This window comes from Danio aesculapii, chromosome 5, assembly GCF_903798145.1.
Source record: "Danio aesculapii chromosome 5, fDanAes4.1, whole genome shotgun sequence".
Lineage (NCBI taxonomy): Eukaryota > Metazoa > Chordata > Actinopteri > Cypriniformes > Danionidae > Danio > Danio aesculapii.
The window spans coordinates 31,680,913-31,692,970 of NC_079439.1; the positions used below are offsets into that span (position 1 = coordinate 31,680,913).

Here is a 12,058-nt window from a genome sequence, read left to right on the forward strand (position 1 = left end):
TTAAGTGTTTTGTTTTCATTTCATTATTTCATCATTATTATAACTTGCCTACATTATTATCATCACAGACTATCACAGAGAATTTCACTCCATTACATTTTAACCTTTAATACCAATGCATTATAACCATATCTATTGTATTTTTGGACATGTTCTATTAAGATTTATTGGTTTTACTACACCATCAATAAAAAGCAAAACGCTACAGGTCCACATGATAAATCGTTTCCATTTAAACTAATATAATTTCCAATGTAACCATCATAACCATTAAAACTTGTTATGTTTGATACTGATTTGTTGTTTTTCAGCAGGGATTAACAGAGAATAAATGACTAAACAAATAATAAAATAGGGTCAACTTACTGTATAAGAGGAAGTACTCAGACAAAACAAGAGAGAGGTCACAGTTCCCAGTGATCATTAAATTATTTCAATGACCACACTCGTCCTCATTGTACGTCATCAGTTTTATGTTCCCAAAATCTGTCTACGATATTATCAATAATAGTGTTTGCACTTCATGTCGTTGCTGTCGACGTTTGGAGTCTAATCTACTTTACTTTTCAGTAATTAGATTAGCATCTAACAAGCTGTCCGCCACAGACTAAACTTCAAACGACTGAACTGCGCCCTCTATCACAGTATCTGTGAAGTTCAAAAACAATAACCCTTTCAATCCCAGACTGTTTGCAAAATATTTTTACTTTATAGGAGATAAAATATAATACAAACATAAGCTTGTGATCATGTTTTATATAGATAATCTATAAAATAATCTAATCTATTTCTGTATAGCCTATAACTTCATCAAAATAATACACAAGGCGGTTCATTCCAGGGTGGCGACCCCTGATTAATATAGGTACTAAGCCGAAAAGAAAATGAATGAATGAATGAATGAATGAATGAATGAATGAATGAATGAATGAATGAAAATAATACAATAGCAAAGTGTCATTGCATGTAGCTACAGCTTTTTAATGCTTAAAAATTACACGCAAGAAGAACATATCTCAAAATTCCTATACATCACAATACAGTACGTAAAAACAACAAACAAAATATATCTAGGGGAACAAACTAAGTATTAGTTACAAACAAAACAGATAAAGAACTAGTGTATTTGTTCACAAGTTATTCCTTCGATTCTGATATTCTGAACTATTTACACTGTTTCTCTAAACTCCTTGGCTTTGCATACGTGTTTTTCCTGAAAAGGGCAGATTTGTTTTTTGCACTCCCAACACGACTGGATATTATGGTCTCCATCAGAAGTGCTGCGATGGCAAAGTTCACAGCCTTCGGGTCTCAGTTCACTGCGAATCAGCCGTCGAAGCTCCTTGCGCTTATCGTGGTCTACACAGCACGCCACGTCAATCAGCTGGATACGCTTGGGGTCCCACACACAGTCCTCCTCGCGACCAGACTTGATGGTGGAGATGTTGCTGTTCGGGGGAACCCACGCGCAGTCGTACCCGTTGCTGTGCCACGATTTCTGGAGAGGATGATTGTCACAGTCTATTTTCTTCACATTCCCCACACACACCTTCAGTTTGAAAACAACTTTGTCGTTTTTGTCGGTATAGGGCGGGTAGCACTTTGCTTTATCAATGTTACGACTGACATAAACTCCGGCGCCCAGCAGTCCATCTTTAGAGGGTACGAATCCTGAATTAATGATGGTATTGGCGTTTTTTAATAATGTGCCGTGAAACATTGTGTACGCCCGGCCTGACTTCGGCTCCTGGTTCTCAGCCAGAGACTTACTGCGATCTTTCACAGCTTTCCAGCCAAAAAACGACACTTCTTTCTCCATTCTGTATGATTGAGTTGACTGAATTAGTCGGATATTTATGCCAAGTAGCTAATTTATATTCGTATGAGTAAGTAAACAAATGTTCTCACCTTTTCTTTGCCACCCGGTCCAATAGCTTCCTACTTTCGATTTCGTTACTTGGGAAATATACTAAAGCATCGCGAGATTACTAAACCTGTAGTCGATTCAACAAATCAAGTGTTACAACTTTGACAGAAACACAAAGACACTTTTTTTGAGTCTTTGACAATTCCAAGCTAAACTTACCAAGTAAAGTACAGTTTATTGTATTGGTATCGCTGGTTCAGCCAAAGAACCTTAACAGCCAAAGAGCAATCTTTTTATTCCACAAATGATTCTTGGTAGTGGAAAAACAATTATTTGGATTGTTATGTTCTTCGCACTGAGAAAAAAGGTTATTTTAAGAACTGAAAGGTTCTTTGGGAAATCAATGTTTTATTCCCTTTATGTCATGTCTTTTTTTTATGTTTGGCATTATGCTTGAGTGTATCTTATATATTGCAGGTAAGTGAGATTATATTTAATGACGTTTGCATTTGAACAAAACCTTTAAGATGTAGCAGGTTTAGATGATCAAAAAGTTTTCCTATACTAAAATGGATCCTTTAAGAGCTGCAATGAAAGTTTATTTGAAAAACTATTTGGTCTTCTGAAGCATCGTTATCAAATAAAATTAACCTTAACTTTTAACTAGCCTTTTAACTAAACAGAAAAACAATGATTGCATTTCTTAACTCTTGGCGCTAGTAAACACTCAATGGATTTTTTCTTCAACACATCCCATAATTTCTAAAATATCAGTCATTTCGTAGAGTTTGATATGTCGGTTTAAGGTAAAAATAAATAAATTAAATAAATACCGGAATTAATACATGCACTATAAAAAAAGAAAACATTAAGTGTAAGACCAATTTATTAAAAAAAAAATCAAAATAAAACATTTTTGAATACTAAATCATGTTTATGCCATAAAATATTTCAGATTCTCATTTAACATGTTTTTTGATTTTCTTTTTACAATAAAACCTAAATCAAGTGTAGTGCAACAGAAGTATGTTTGTTTGATTTTCTTGTAAACCAGCAATGCTGTGTGTGCAAATAATTTTTTAAAACAGTCCTTCTTCAAATGACTTTAACAGGCATTAAATAAAACAGTCAAAATATGGTTAACCATTTGGTAGAGCAGGCAGTTGAAGGCTTAAAAATACTCCTGGATCAACGTTGCAATTTTTATTTGGTTTAGTGTATACGCAAATCATAACATTTTCACTTTCATTATAGACTATTAAAAGGTTACGGCAGCAATTAAGCAACTTAAAAAAAACATACTTTTTTAAAAAGTTGTGTGTTTAATTTTTTTATGTGACAGCCAGCCAACCACACAGGTTTAAACAGTCTTTACAAAGCCTATCCACTAGGGTACTCCATACCCTCACCTATAACTTCTTCCAAACAGAACGTTTTTGACGCATGGGCTCTTTATAAGAAAAAGTTAGAACCAGATGTTTATACGTTTCATTAATACACTTTTCTTGTCTTCTTCTAAGGAAATTCCTATTTTTTTCTTCCTCATTTCCTCGTAATCAGCTTTTAATACGGCTGTCACGCTCCCCATTTTCAGCAGGTTTAATAGTGTACTCTGATCTACAGTAGATGCAAATTATTAAGAAACGTCTCCAAGCCAGTTATTTGCATTTAACCAAATTATGAAGGCTTCACAAGCGAAACCATGTGAAGGATATGAATAGAGGTGACTGAGCTTGACCATAGGCTACATGTCTACATAGGTTTTAAAATCTCCCTGTCTTCCTTTGATATAATGACCGTGGTATGAGTTCTCCTGGAATAGAAAACAAAACGGAAAAACTGAGAGACCTGGCAGCGATCGGCTAAAATTATGATGGAGACAGGTGAGAATTATTGACATCAAAAATACTTTCCTGTTTTTATTTACTTGATTTAATGTTCAGTTTTTAATAATGCATTAATTGCAGTGGTGACTGTTGCATTAAACCTGCTTATAACCTATTGTATTGTTGTGTTAAAAGCATACATTTTTTTATCTAACAAGTCTAACATTTTTTTTATCTCAATATAAAAGTCGTTAAATAAAAAATAGCAAGGTAAATATAATAACCGTTTTACAAAAAATCTCATTTAAAAAAGCTGTCCAGTAACCGAACAGTGTAAATGAAAGGCTTTAGGCTATGGATTCTGAAAGTTTTGATAAACATAAAACAAAAACAAGATAAACTAATATCTGCACCTCTGTAGCCTATTATTTTATTTATACATTTAAGGTTTTTATTTGTGTATTGATTTATTTTTGCTTTCTGAATGTTTAGGTTTTTTTCCAAGAATGTGTACGATGCATTAAAACTAAATGTTATCGCCATGGCAAGGCTAAAGATGTGTGCGTAAATGAAGTCGTATCGGCAACTATAATAAAAAAATCAGACTGCAAACCTTCTCTTTTTACTTTTATATGTCAAGGACTGATATTTTCGACTGTTAAGGATTAGTTATTACATCAAGCTCAATTGTTGGCACACCCTTCGTGTATCGCACAGGCGCGCGCGCGCGTCAGAGTGAGAAAGACAAGATATGAGTCTTCTACTGAAACAGACATTGGCTGTAATTCAGCTGCTAAACGACAAAAACAGCTGTTTGCCTAAGGATCTGAATTTGAATTTCTAAAACCCTGACAATACTGCATATTTTAATGTTTGTTTTAAACAAAGTGTTTAGCTATGATTTTTCCTCAGGCTTGGGTGTGAGCATGGTTAAATATACTTCAGTTAAAATAACTTAAACAGATTTAATATAGGAGTTCACAAGAATAGCTGTGCTGTATTCTATTGAAATCTAGCATTAGTGTTGTAGAAGATGGTGTAAATAGTCACTTTAAATAACTGAACTGTATGGATAACTGATAATAAACAGCCTTGGAAACTAATATAATCTATAAACTGACACAATTCTGACCCCTAAATCATGCAAACAGCAGGAAAGAATAATTAAGCCATGAACCAGTTTCTTGACCAGAATTGTTTATGAAAAATGCATATTCTTTAAAATGCAACACATTCATATTAATTTGAAGATTTCATTTCAAGAGCTCCTGTTTTTTTTTTTTTTTTTTTTTTAAAGGTTGCATGCATGCTTATAGTCTATTTAAAATCCAGCAATGAATTAAAAACACTTTATTCAACAAGGATAATAAAATGTTTAGAAGAAAGCAGAAACTTTCTTGGAAAGTTTCAAACAATGGTTTACCCTATGCATGTAGTTGACCCTAAGCAAGATCCAATAACAAAACAAATCCAAAATATCAAAATGAATGCATGCTCAGGTATAAAATGCAAATTTAGGTATAATATTAATGATTCATCAATGTGTTTAACTATAAAATATTTGTTTTTGATGAATCTCTTTTATAAAATCAACAATAAAAAAAAGTCTGTGAAATATAAAGATATAAACAGTTCAAGTATATACAGTTGAAGTCAGAGTTATTAAACACCTTGAATTATTAGCCCCCCTGTTTATTTTTTCCCCAATTTCTGTTTAATGGAGAGCAGATTTTCTCAACACATTTCTAAACATAATAGTTTTAATAACTCATTTCTAATAACTGATGTATTTTATCTTTGTCATGATGACAGTAAATAATATTTGACTAGATATTTTTCAAGACACTTCTATACAGCTTAAATTGACATTTAAAAGATTAACTAGGTTAATTGGGTTAACTAGGCAGGATAGGGTAATTAGGAAAGTTATTGTATAATGATGATTTGTTCTATAGACTATCGAGAAAAAATATAGCTTAAAAATATTTTGACCTTAAACTCTTTTTAAAAAATAAAAAACAGCTTTTATTCTAGCCAAAATAAAACAAATGAGACTTTCCCAGAAGAAAAAAATATTATCAGACATACTGTGAAAATTTCCTTCAGCTGTAAAACATCATTTAGGAAATATTTAAAACAGAAAAAAAATTAAAAAGGGTTTAATAATTCTGACTTTAACTGTAAATAATGATAATTTTACCGAATCTACAAAATGCTTTGACATAATTTTTGTAAAACTTCTAGCTGATGTTTATGTGAACACTGGAAAATTATGCAAAATATCCTAAAAGCAAAAATACTGTGAATGCAGAATTACATTTTATTTATTTTTTAGGCTTGTTTTATGTGTGACACTTCAAAATGAAATTCATTAACATTAGTTATTGCATTCACGATCAAGGAAAACATATGCATTAACATTTACTAATATATTATTCAAATCGAAGTTCTATTTGTATGTCAAAATTAATCTTAACCAAGATTAATAGAGTCTATAAATGAAACGAATGCTTTATTTTTCATGTTAACAGTCCACAAATAACAAATGGAAGTGTTTCCATTCCAGTAGAGAAATGCCCTCATGATATAAGCCACTGTCAATTTGGAAAGCATTTGGGACTTAGATATTTATTTATACATGTTTTTTCTCTTTGTTTGTTTACATTTATTCTTGACAGTTTAACTCAAAGAGCATCAGACTAACCAGTTTTTTTTTAAGCTCAGCATTTTTGCTTTGGGCTATAATATATCAATACAAACACTGCACAATTTTTGGTGATGCCAGAATTTTCTTTTTAAACTGTAAATATACTTATTTCTCCCCACAGAGTATTCCAAGAGAGTATACCAGGGTGTCCGTGTCAAGCATACGGTCAAAGATCTTCTGGCCGAGAAGCGATTACGACAAACAAACACACCCCGATTCAGTGTAAGTTACCCATCATGCACTGCATTGTCGCCTGATATTCTTAAATATTATCTTAATCATCCCTTTTCCATAAATGCTTTTTGCTGTTTGTTTTTTACAAAGTATCCAGTATTTAAATACAGTAACTTGTTTGTACAAAGTATAAAGCATGAGTTCTCTCTCAGACAGTGTTCACAGAACCCATTCTTGCCATGTCCTTGTTACTATTAAGAGATAAATATCAGGCACACCTGCCAAAATCAGGCCGACCTTCCTGAAAGGGGACAGACAGGCATTGTTGTTAGACGGTTAAACCTAAGCCTTAACCAAGGGCATCATTGACGGATTTCCAACCAACATACAAAAGAACAGACAGTCCTTGTGCAGAAGTGAACTCCTGCTGCAAGTTGTCGTCTGCTTTTGTTTGGTTTTGTCCCCTCATTGAAACTAATAGACCAGTCAGTTCATGCAAATTCATCAGACGTGGTGGTTGGCCTCAACATATATCTGAACAATAGTCTAGCAGAGATGTAGCCATTACATATTTCACATAATACATAAAGAGCATTCATAAAGTTCACCATATAAATAGTTAAGTAATTCCCCTAATGAAATATCCATTAAAAAAAGTCTCTACTTTAATGCCACGCAGTGACTGCAAGCCTCCAACAAAGAACGATATCTACTAAACAAATTAACTTAACTCCACTCTGTTCTTCCCAGCACGTTCAGAGTCATCTGGGATATGTTCCCAGTCATCCAATGATTTCTTTAGATCCTTGTGGCAAAATCTCACGAGAAGAGTACACACTCCACCGGAGGGAAGTGTACACATGGAGCGAGGGGGAGCACTGTTGTGACACTGGCAAATCATATTCAAATATCCTCCCACATGATTTGCCTGGCTTTCAACAGAACAAGCACTAAAACCTGCGCCTTCCTCTCTTTTTCTCCATATTCTCACTGGCTGTAAATACAAAGAAGCCCACCGGGGGTACTGTGTTTCTCTTTGCCTTCTTTTTATATTACGGAGGGATTTGTGTGTTTTTATTACATGCTTTCTTCTTAGAGGCGCAGTTCATATGCGGAATGAAAATTTTGTCATTTGTTACACTCTCCAAACCTGTATGAGTTTCTTCTGTTGAACACGTTAGAGGATATTTTGAAATAAATATTGTTATATGAAGTTGATGGTCACCATGGCTTTCAAGAATATTGTGGAAGTCAATAGTGACCATTAACTGAGTGTGAAAGTCAATTGTAAGAATTCTGGAAATTAACTATACTTCGTACAGTGAAGTTTATCAAAAACACACACACATAGACAAACTCTGCTGGTATCAATAATGAATGGAGTCTCTAACTTTCTGCTTTTCAGACGAGCAGCAGTTCCTCCCAGCCAGCTTTTGTGCCAATGCCCGGTGAGTCCGTCTGGTAGAGCTTATCCAGTTATATCTGGCAGGTGTGCGCAGTGAGAAGCTAATTCATCTTGAATGGGGAGTTCACTGAATTTCCTGCTTCCTCTTGCAGGTTCGCATGTTCTTCCTGGTTACTACAGTATGAGAAGATCCTTCCTCCAAGACTCGGAGCTCTGCCATACTGTGAAGCAGTACTCAGCGGACACATACTCTTCGGCACTGGGAAGCAAGGCCTTCTCATATGACCACCCTTCCACTTATCCTGCCTTCATCGACAGCTACTACACTCCTGATTCATATGGAGATTACAGAGGGCCAACATCTTATACCACTAGCGGAGGGTCACTGTTTCCACCATCTTCACTACCAACACTACTGCCAACTCTGTCTGGAGAGTCTTCATCACACTTGCTCTTGGTATATAATTACACTTCCTACAGCTAGTATTGGTTAAGGCCTTTTAAATAAGGTCAATGACTAAAATGATAACAGTAAAGACAGTCTTCAAACTCACAGAGACTACACCACAACTATAATTATATAATAGATATAATTGGCACAGAGAAACAATATCATTGGAATGACTTTCAAAAATATTTTTAATTCGATTTTTTATTTCCTTATATATAAATATTGCCATTTACATTGTTTTTTGGTGACTCATATGTCATGACATCTACCATAAGCTTGAAAAGTTTGGGGTCTGTAGGATTCTTTTATTAGTAGCTTATTCAGAAAGGATACAAGCTACAAAAGATTTCTACAACAAATGCAATGCTTTTTTTTTTACTTTTATTTGGCAAATAATCAGTGGTGGAAAGAGTACTGAAAAATCACACTTGGGTAAAAGTACTATTAGTTGCCCTAAAATGTAGTGAAAGTAGAGTAAAAGTATCTTTTGTTAATATTACTCGAAGTATGAGTTAAAAGTAGACCTTTCAAAAGCATTCAAGAGTTGTGAGTGGTGAGTATTACGCTGTAGAAAGCTGATGCATTTACATCTAATTTGTGGATGCGTGTAAACGTAACATTCTGTAGTGCATTTAGTTATTGCCCAGCAGGCACACAACGTCATAAGATGTTAATATTAGGTTAAATTGAGGTTGTGACGCCAGGTGACCAAAATTCAATGTCTTGCTAGCATCTGAAGACAATGTTATTTTGACGTCCAATAATGACATCAAATTTAGATCAGATTTTAGGTTGTGTTAAAAAGTTACCAAAATCCAACATCGAGCCAGCATTTTAGACCAACGTCATATTGACGTCAAATACTGACATTTATTCGTCAGGTATGGCAACCAAAATCCAACATCTGATAGACATCATAGTGGTAATGGCCACACAATGTCTAGCAATAACATCGTAAGACATTGATATTTGGTTGATTTTAGTTTGGACGTTGGACACTGATGTCAGCCTGATGTTGGGTTCTGATGTCAACCCGATTTGTATTTCCAAACAAATTGCAACATCCCCACGATGTTGGGGTACAACGTTAATCTGATGTCTTGTGCCAGTTGGGTGATTAAGGCCATTTCGATCATCATTGAGTTAACATCCGTCTTCTTCTCATCAGCGACATGCATCTAAACAGTCTCTGGGTCAATGTGTGTAAAGATTTTGGACATCTACTTGGACACTTTTAATGCTTCCAAACAGTTTGCTGCATTTATTAAGTGCCCATTTACCTTCTATGTGTGATTTGATTGGACAGGAATCACAGGTCTGAATAAAAAATAAAGTAGTGACTGCAGGTTGAAGGAAAGTAGTGGAGTAAAAGTATCAATACTGCACTAAAAATGTACTCAAGGGAAAGGAAAAGTACACATTTTAAAAACTACTTAGTAAATTACAATTTCTGAGAAAAACTACTTAATTACAGTAGCTTGAGTATTTGTATTTTGTTACTTTACACCACTGAAAATAATCCTCATCAACATGTATCACAGTTCTTATTAAAATATTTAGCAGCAAAGCTGTTTTCAACATTTATATATAACTATATTAAGAAATGTGATTAGAAGAGATTGGAAAAATTCTGTAAAACTGCAGACTACAGTAATGATGCTGACAAAGTATGCCATCACAGAAATAAAAAAATAAATATAAAAATGCACAGATATGGAAAACAGTTACTATAGATTGTAACTGTTACTTTAAATTGTAATATATTACTTATTATAATGTATTTTTTTATCAAATAAATGCAGCCTTTGATCAAAACAATAAAATATCTAAAATAGCTTACAAACTCCAAACTTTGGAAAAAAAACGAGTAGCGATCAATACCTTAAAAGATGCCATTAAAATATCATATACATTTATAGTGTACACCACAGTTACAGTGCTCGGCATGATTAAGAACAGACCATTTTGGAAATAAATATTTGTATCCATTTCTCAGTGAATATAGGCAATGTATTTTGGTGCATTTGAACAAAACAGATTTATTAAACAGATATATTTATTAAAATAATATTTTAATTGCCAAACATATTTAGAAATTAAAAGATAATACAGTTAAATTCAAGCAAAATATTCGAAAAACACATTACAACCTACAAAATTTCAACACATTTTTTTCATTTTTTGCTTCTCTTGATTAATTTCTCTTTTTAAATTTGTATCTATTTTATTTTACAACATATAAATTTGGTTGTACTAGTTTTTAGACCATTATCGTAAGTTATTTTGTTAGATTAGCTCCAGATTTGGCTTCAGTACTGACTAATCAGATGTATATGCAGAAATATAATATTGTATAGCTTCCTATTAAAAACATGAATTTAAAAGAGAGATTTGTGAGGGGTGTACTTATATATGCTGACCACTGTGTATATATATTTATTTATTTTATTCTTCTTATTCTTTTTTTCTTCTTCTTCAAAGAATAATGATAATAATCTGGTTTTATACTCCAGATCACTCACTCACACATTTTCCTTCAGCTTCAGGATGGTTTATCAGGGATTGCCACAGCAGAATGGACCACCAATACCCCAAAATATTTATGACATTTTATTTAATGCAGAAATGTATTTTTAAATTAATATAGGAGCAAACCCATATTAATGAAAAGATTAATAACCAATGGTGTTTCTCTATGCTACAGAGAGACCCATGGGACCAGCCATCAGAGGACTCGGTCAATCAGACAGAAGTCTTATGTTCTGAGGGTCCAGCCCCCGTGGCAGACTCACCGTCCCTAGCAGGGCCTGATTCAGGCAGTTCCTCTCCATACCGTCTGTCCTCTGGTCGCAGCGGGAGCTCCATCCCATCCAGCTCTCAGCCTTATACTCTACAGCCTCTGGAGGACGTCCCGTACACAGCACCATCTTACACCTCTGCCTCCAGCTACTCCTGCCCACCGTACATGTCGACTCCTGGAGATCTGGCTGTGGTGAAGATGACAGCCGTCACTTCAGAGGAGGCCAGTGGTGGAGTGGTGTCTCTCAGTGACACTACATCCTGGGCTAAAGATGATGGAACAGGATCCTGGTTGTCATATGAGACTAGAAGAGCTTTTTAAGAGGCTTCAGTGACAATAACAGAACTGTGGACTAATCATTTTGCTATAATGCAGCCTCTCTATTCCTACACAGAAGGAGATTATGTAGATTCATCATAACGATGAAATGCTGGTCATAACAAAACTGCATACCACATATAGATACAGTAAAATATGTGCTCTTAGTCTAGTTAATTCAGGGTTTAATTGTGCGTTTTTCATTTCCAAGCATCCTAGAATGAATTAGAGGCAATGCTTCATTTCCCCCCTCTTTCTGACATTTTCAAGTGTAATATTACTCCCAAAAACTTACATTTTGACTGGAAATATAACATAAACGAACACTTTTCTGAACAACAATAATGTTAGACTTTTAAAATAAACGTGAATTTGAAAAATAAACATGTTTTGGTTTGAAGAAAGTCTGTTATCTTCATAGAACAGGAGATCAAAGAACAGCTGTTCTGACAATGAACTCACCCCTCGACACGAGCGCTGTTGTCAGGACGCCACCGCGTTGTTAAGAGA

At 34.3% G+C, this 12,058-nt stretch overlaps 2 protein-coding genes across 2 annotated transcripts; one reads left to right on the top strand and one right to left on the bottom strand.

Moving 5' to 3' along the window:
* Nucleotides 1-955: 955 nt before the first annotated feature.
* On the bottom strand, nt 956-1,956 carry gig2o (grass carp reovirus (GCRV)-induced gene 2o). The gene is made up of 2 exons (XM_056456935.1): nt 1,909-1,956; nt 956-1,820 (listed from the first exon to the last, which is right to left on the bottom strand). Exon 2 carries the CDS (start codon nt 1,817-1,819, stop codon nt 1,169-1,171), a length of 651 nt encoding a protein of 216 aa, XP_056312910.1. The 5' UTR covers nt 1,820; nt 1,909-1,956; the 3' UTR covers nt 956-1,168.
* A 1,633-nt stretch (nt 1,957-3,589) lies between these two features.
* pou2af2 (POU class 2 homeobox associating factor 2) lies at nt 3,590-11,952 on the top strand. Its single transcript, XM_056456936.1, has 5 exons — nt 3,590-3,750; nt 6,522-6,622; nt 7,980-8,022; nt 8,132-8,436; nt 11,135-11,952. The coding sequence occupies exons 1-5, from the start codon at nt 3,738-3,740 to the stop codon at nt 11,549-11,551; spliced, it is 879 nt and encodes a 292-aa protein (XP_056312911.1). The 5' UTR covers nt 3,590-3,737; the 3' UTR covers nt 11,552-11,952.
* Nucleotides 11,953-12,058: the final 106 nt, after the last annotated feature.

Bases quoted from the DNA above. Each gene is read 5' to 3' on its own strand.
- pou2af2 (XM_056456936.1), top strand. The intron at 6,623-7,979 runs GTAAGTTACCCA...TCTGCTTTTCAG, and splicing joins CAAACACACCCCGATTCAGT to ACGAGCAGCAGTTCCTCCCA. The intron at 8,437-11,134 runs GTATATAATTAC...TCTATGCTACAG, and splicing joins CTTCATCACACTTGCTCTTG to AGAGACCCATGGGACCAGCC.
- gig2o (XM_056456935.1), bottom strand. From the start codon at position 1,819: ATGGAGAAAGAAGTGTCGTTTTTTGGCTGGAAAGCTGTGAAAGATCGC.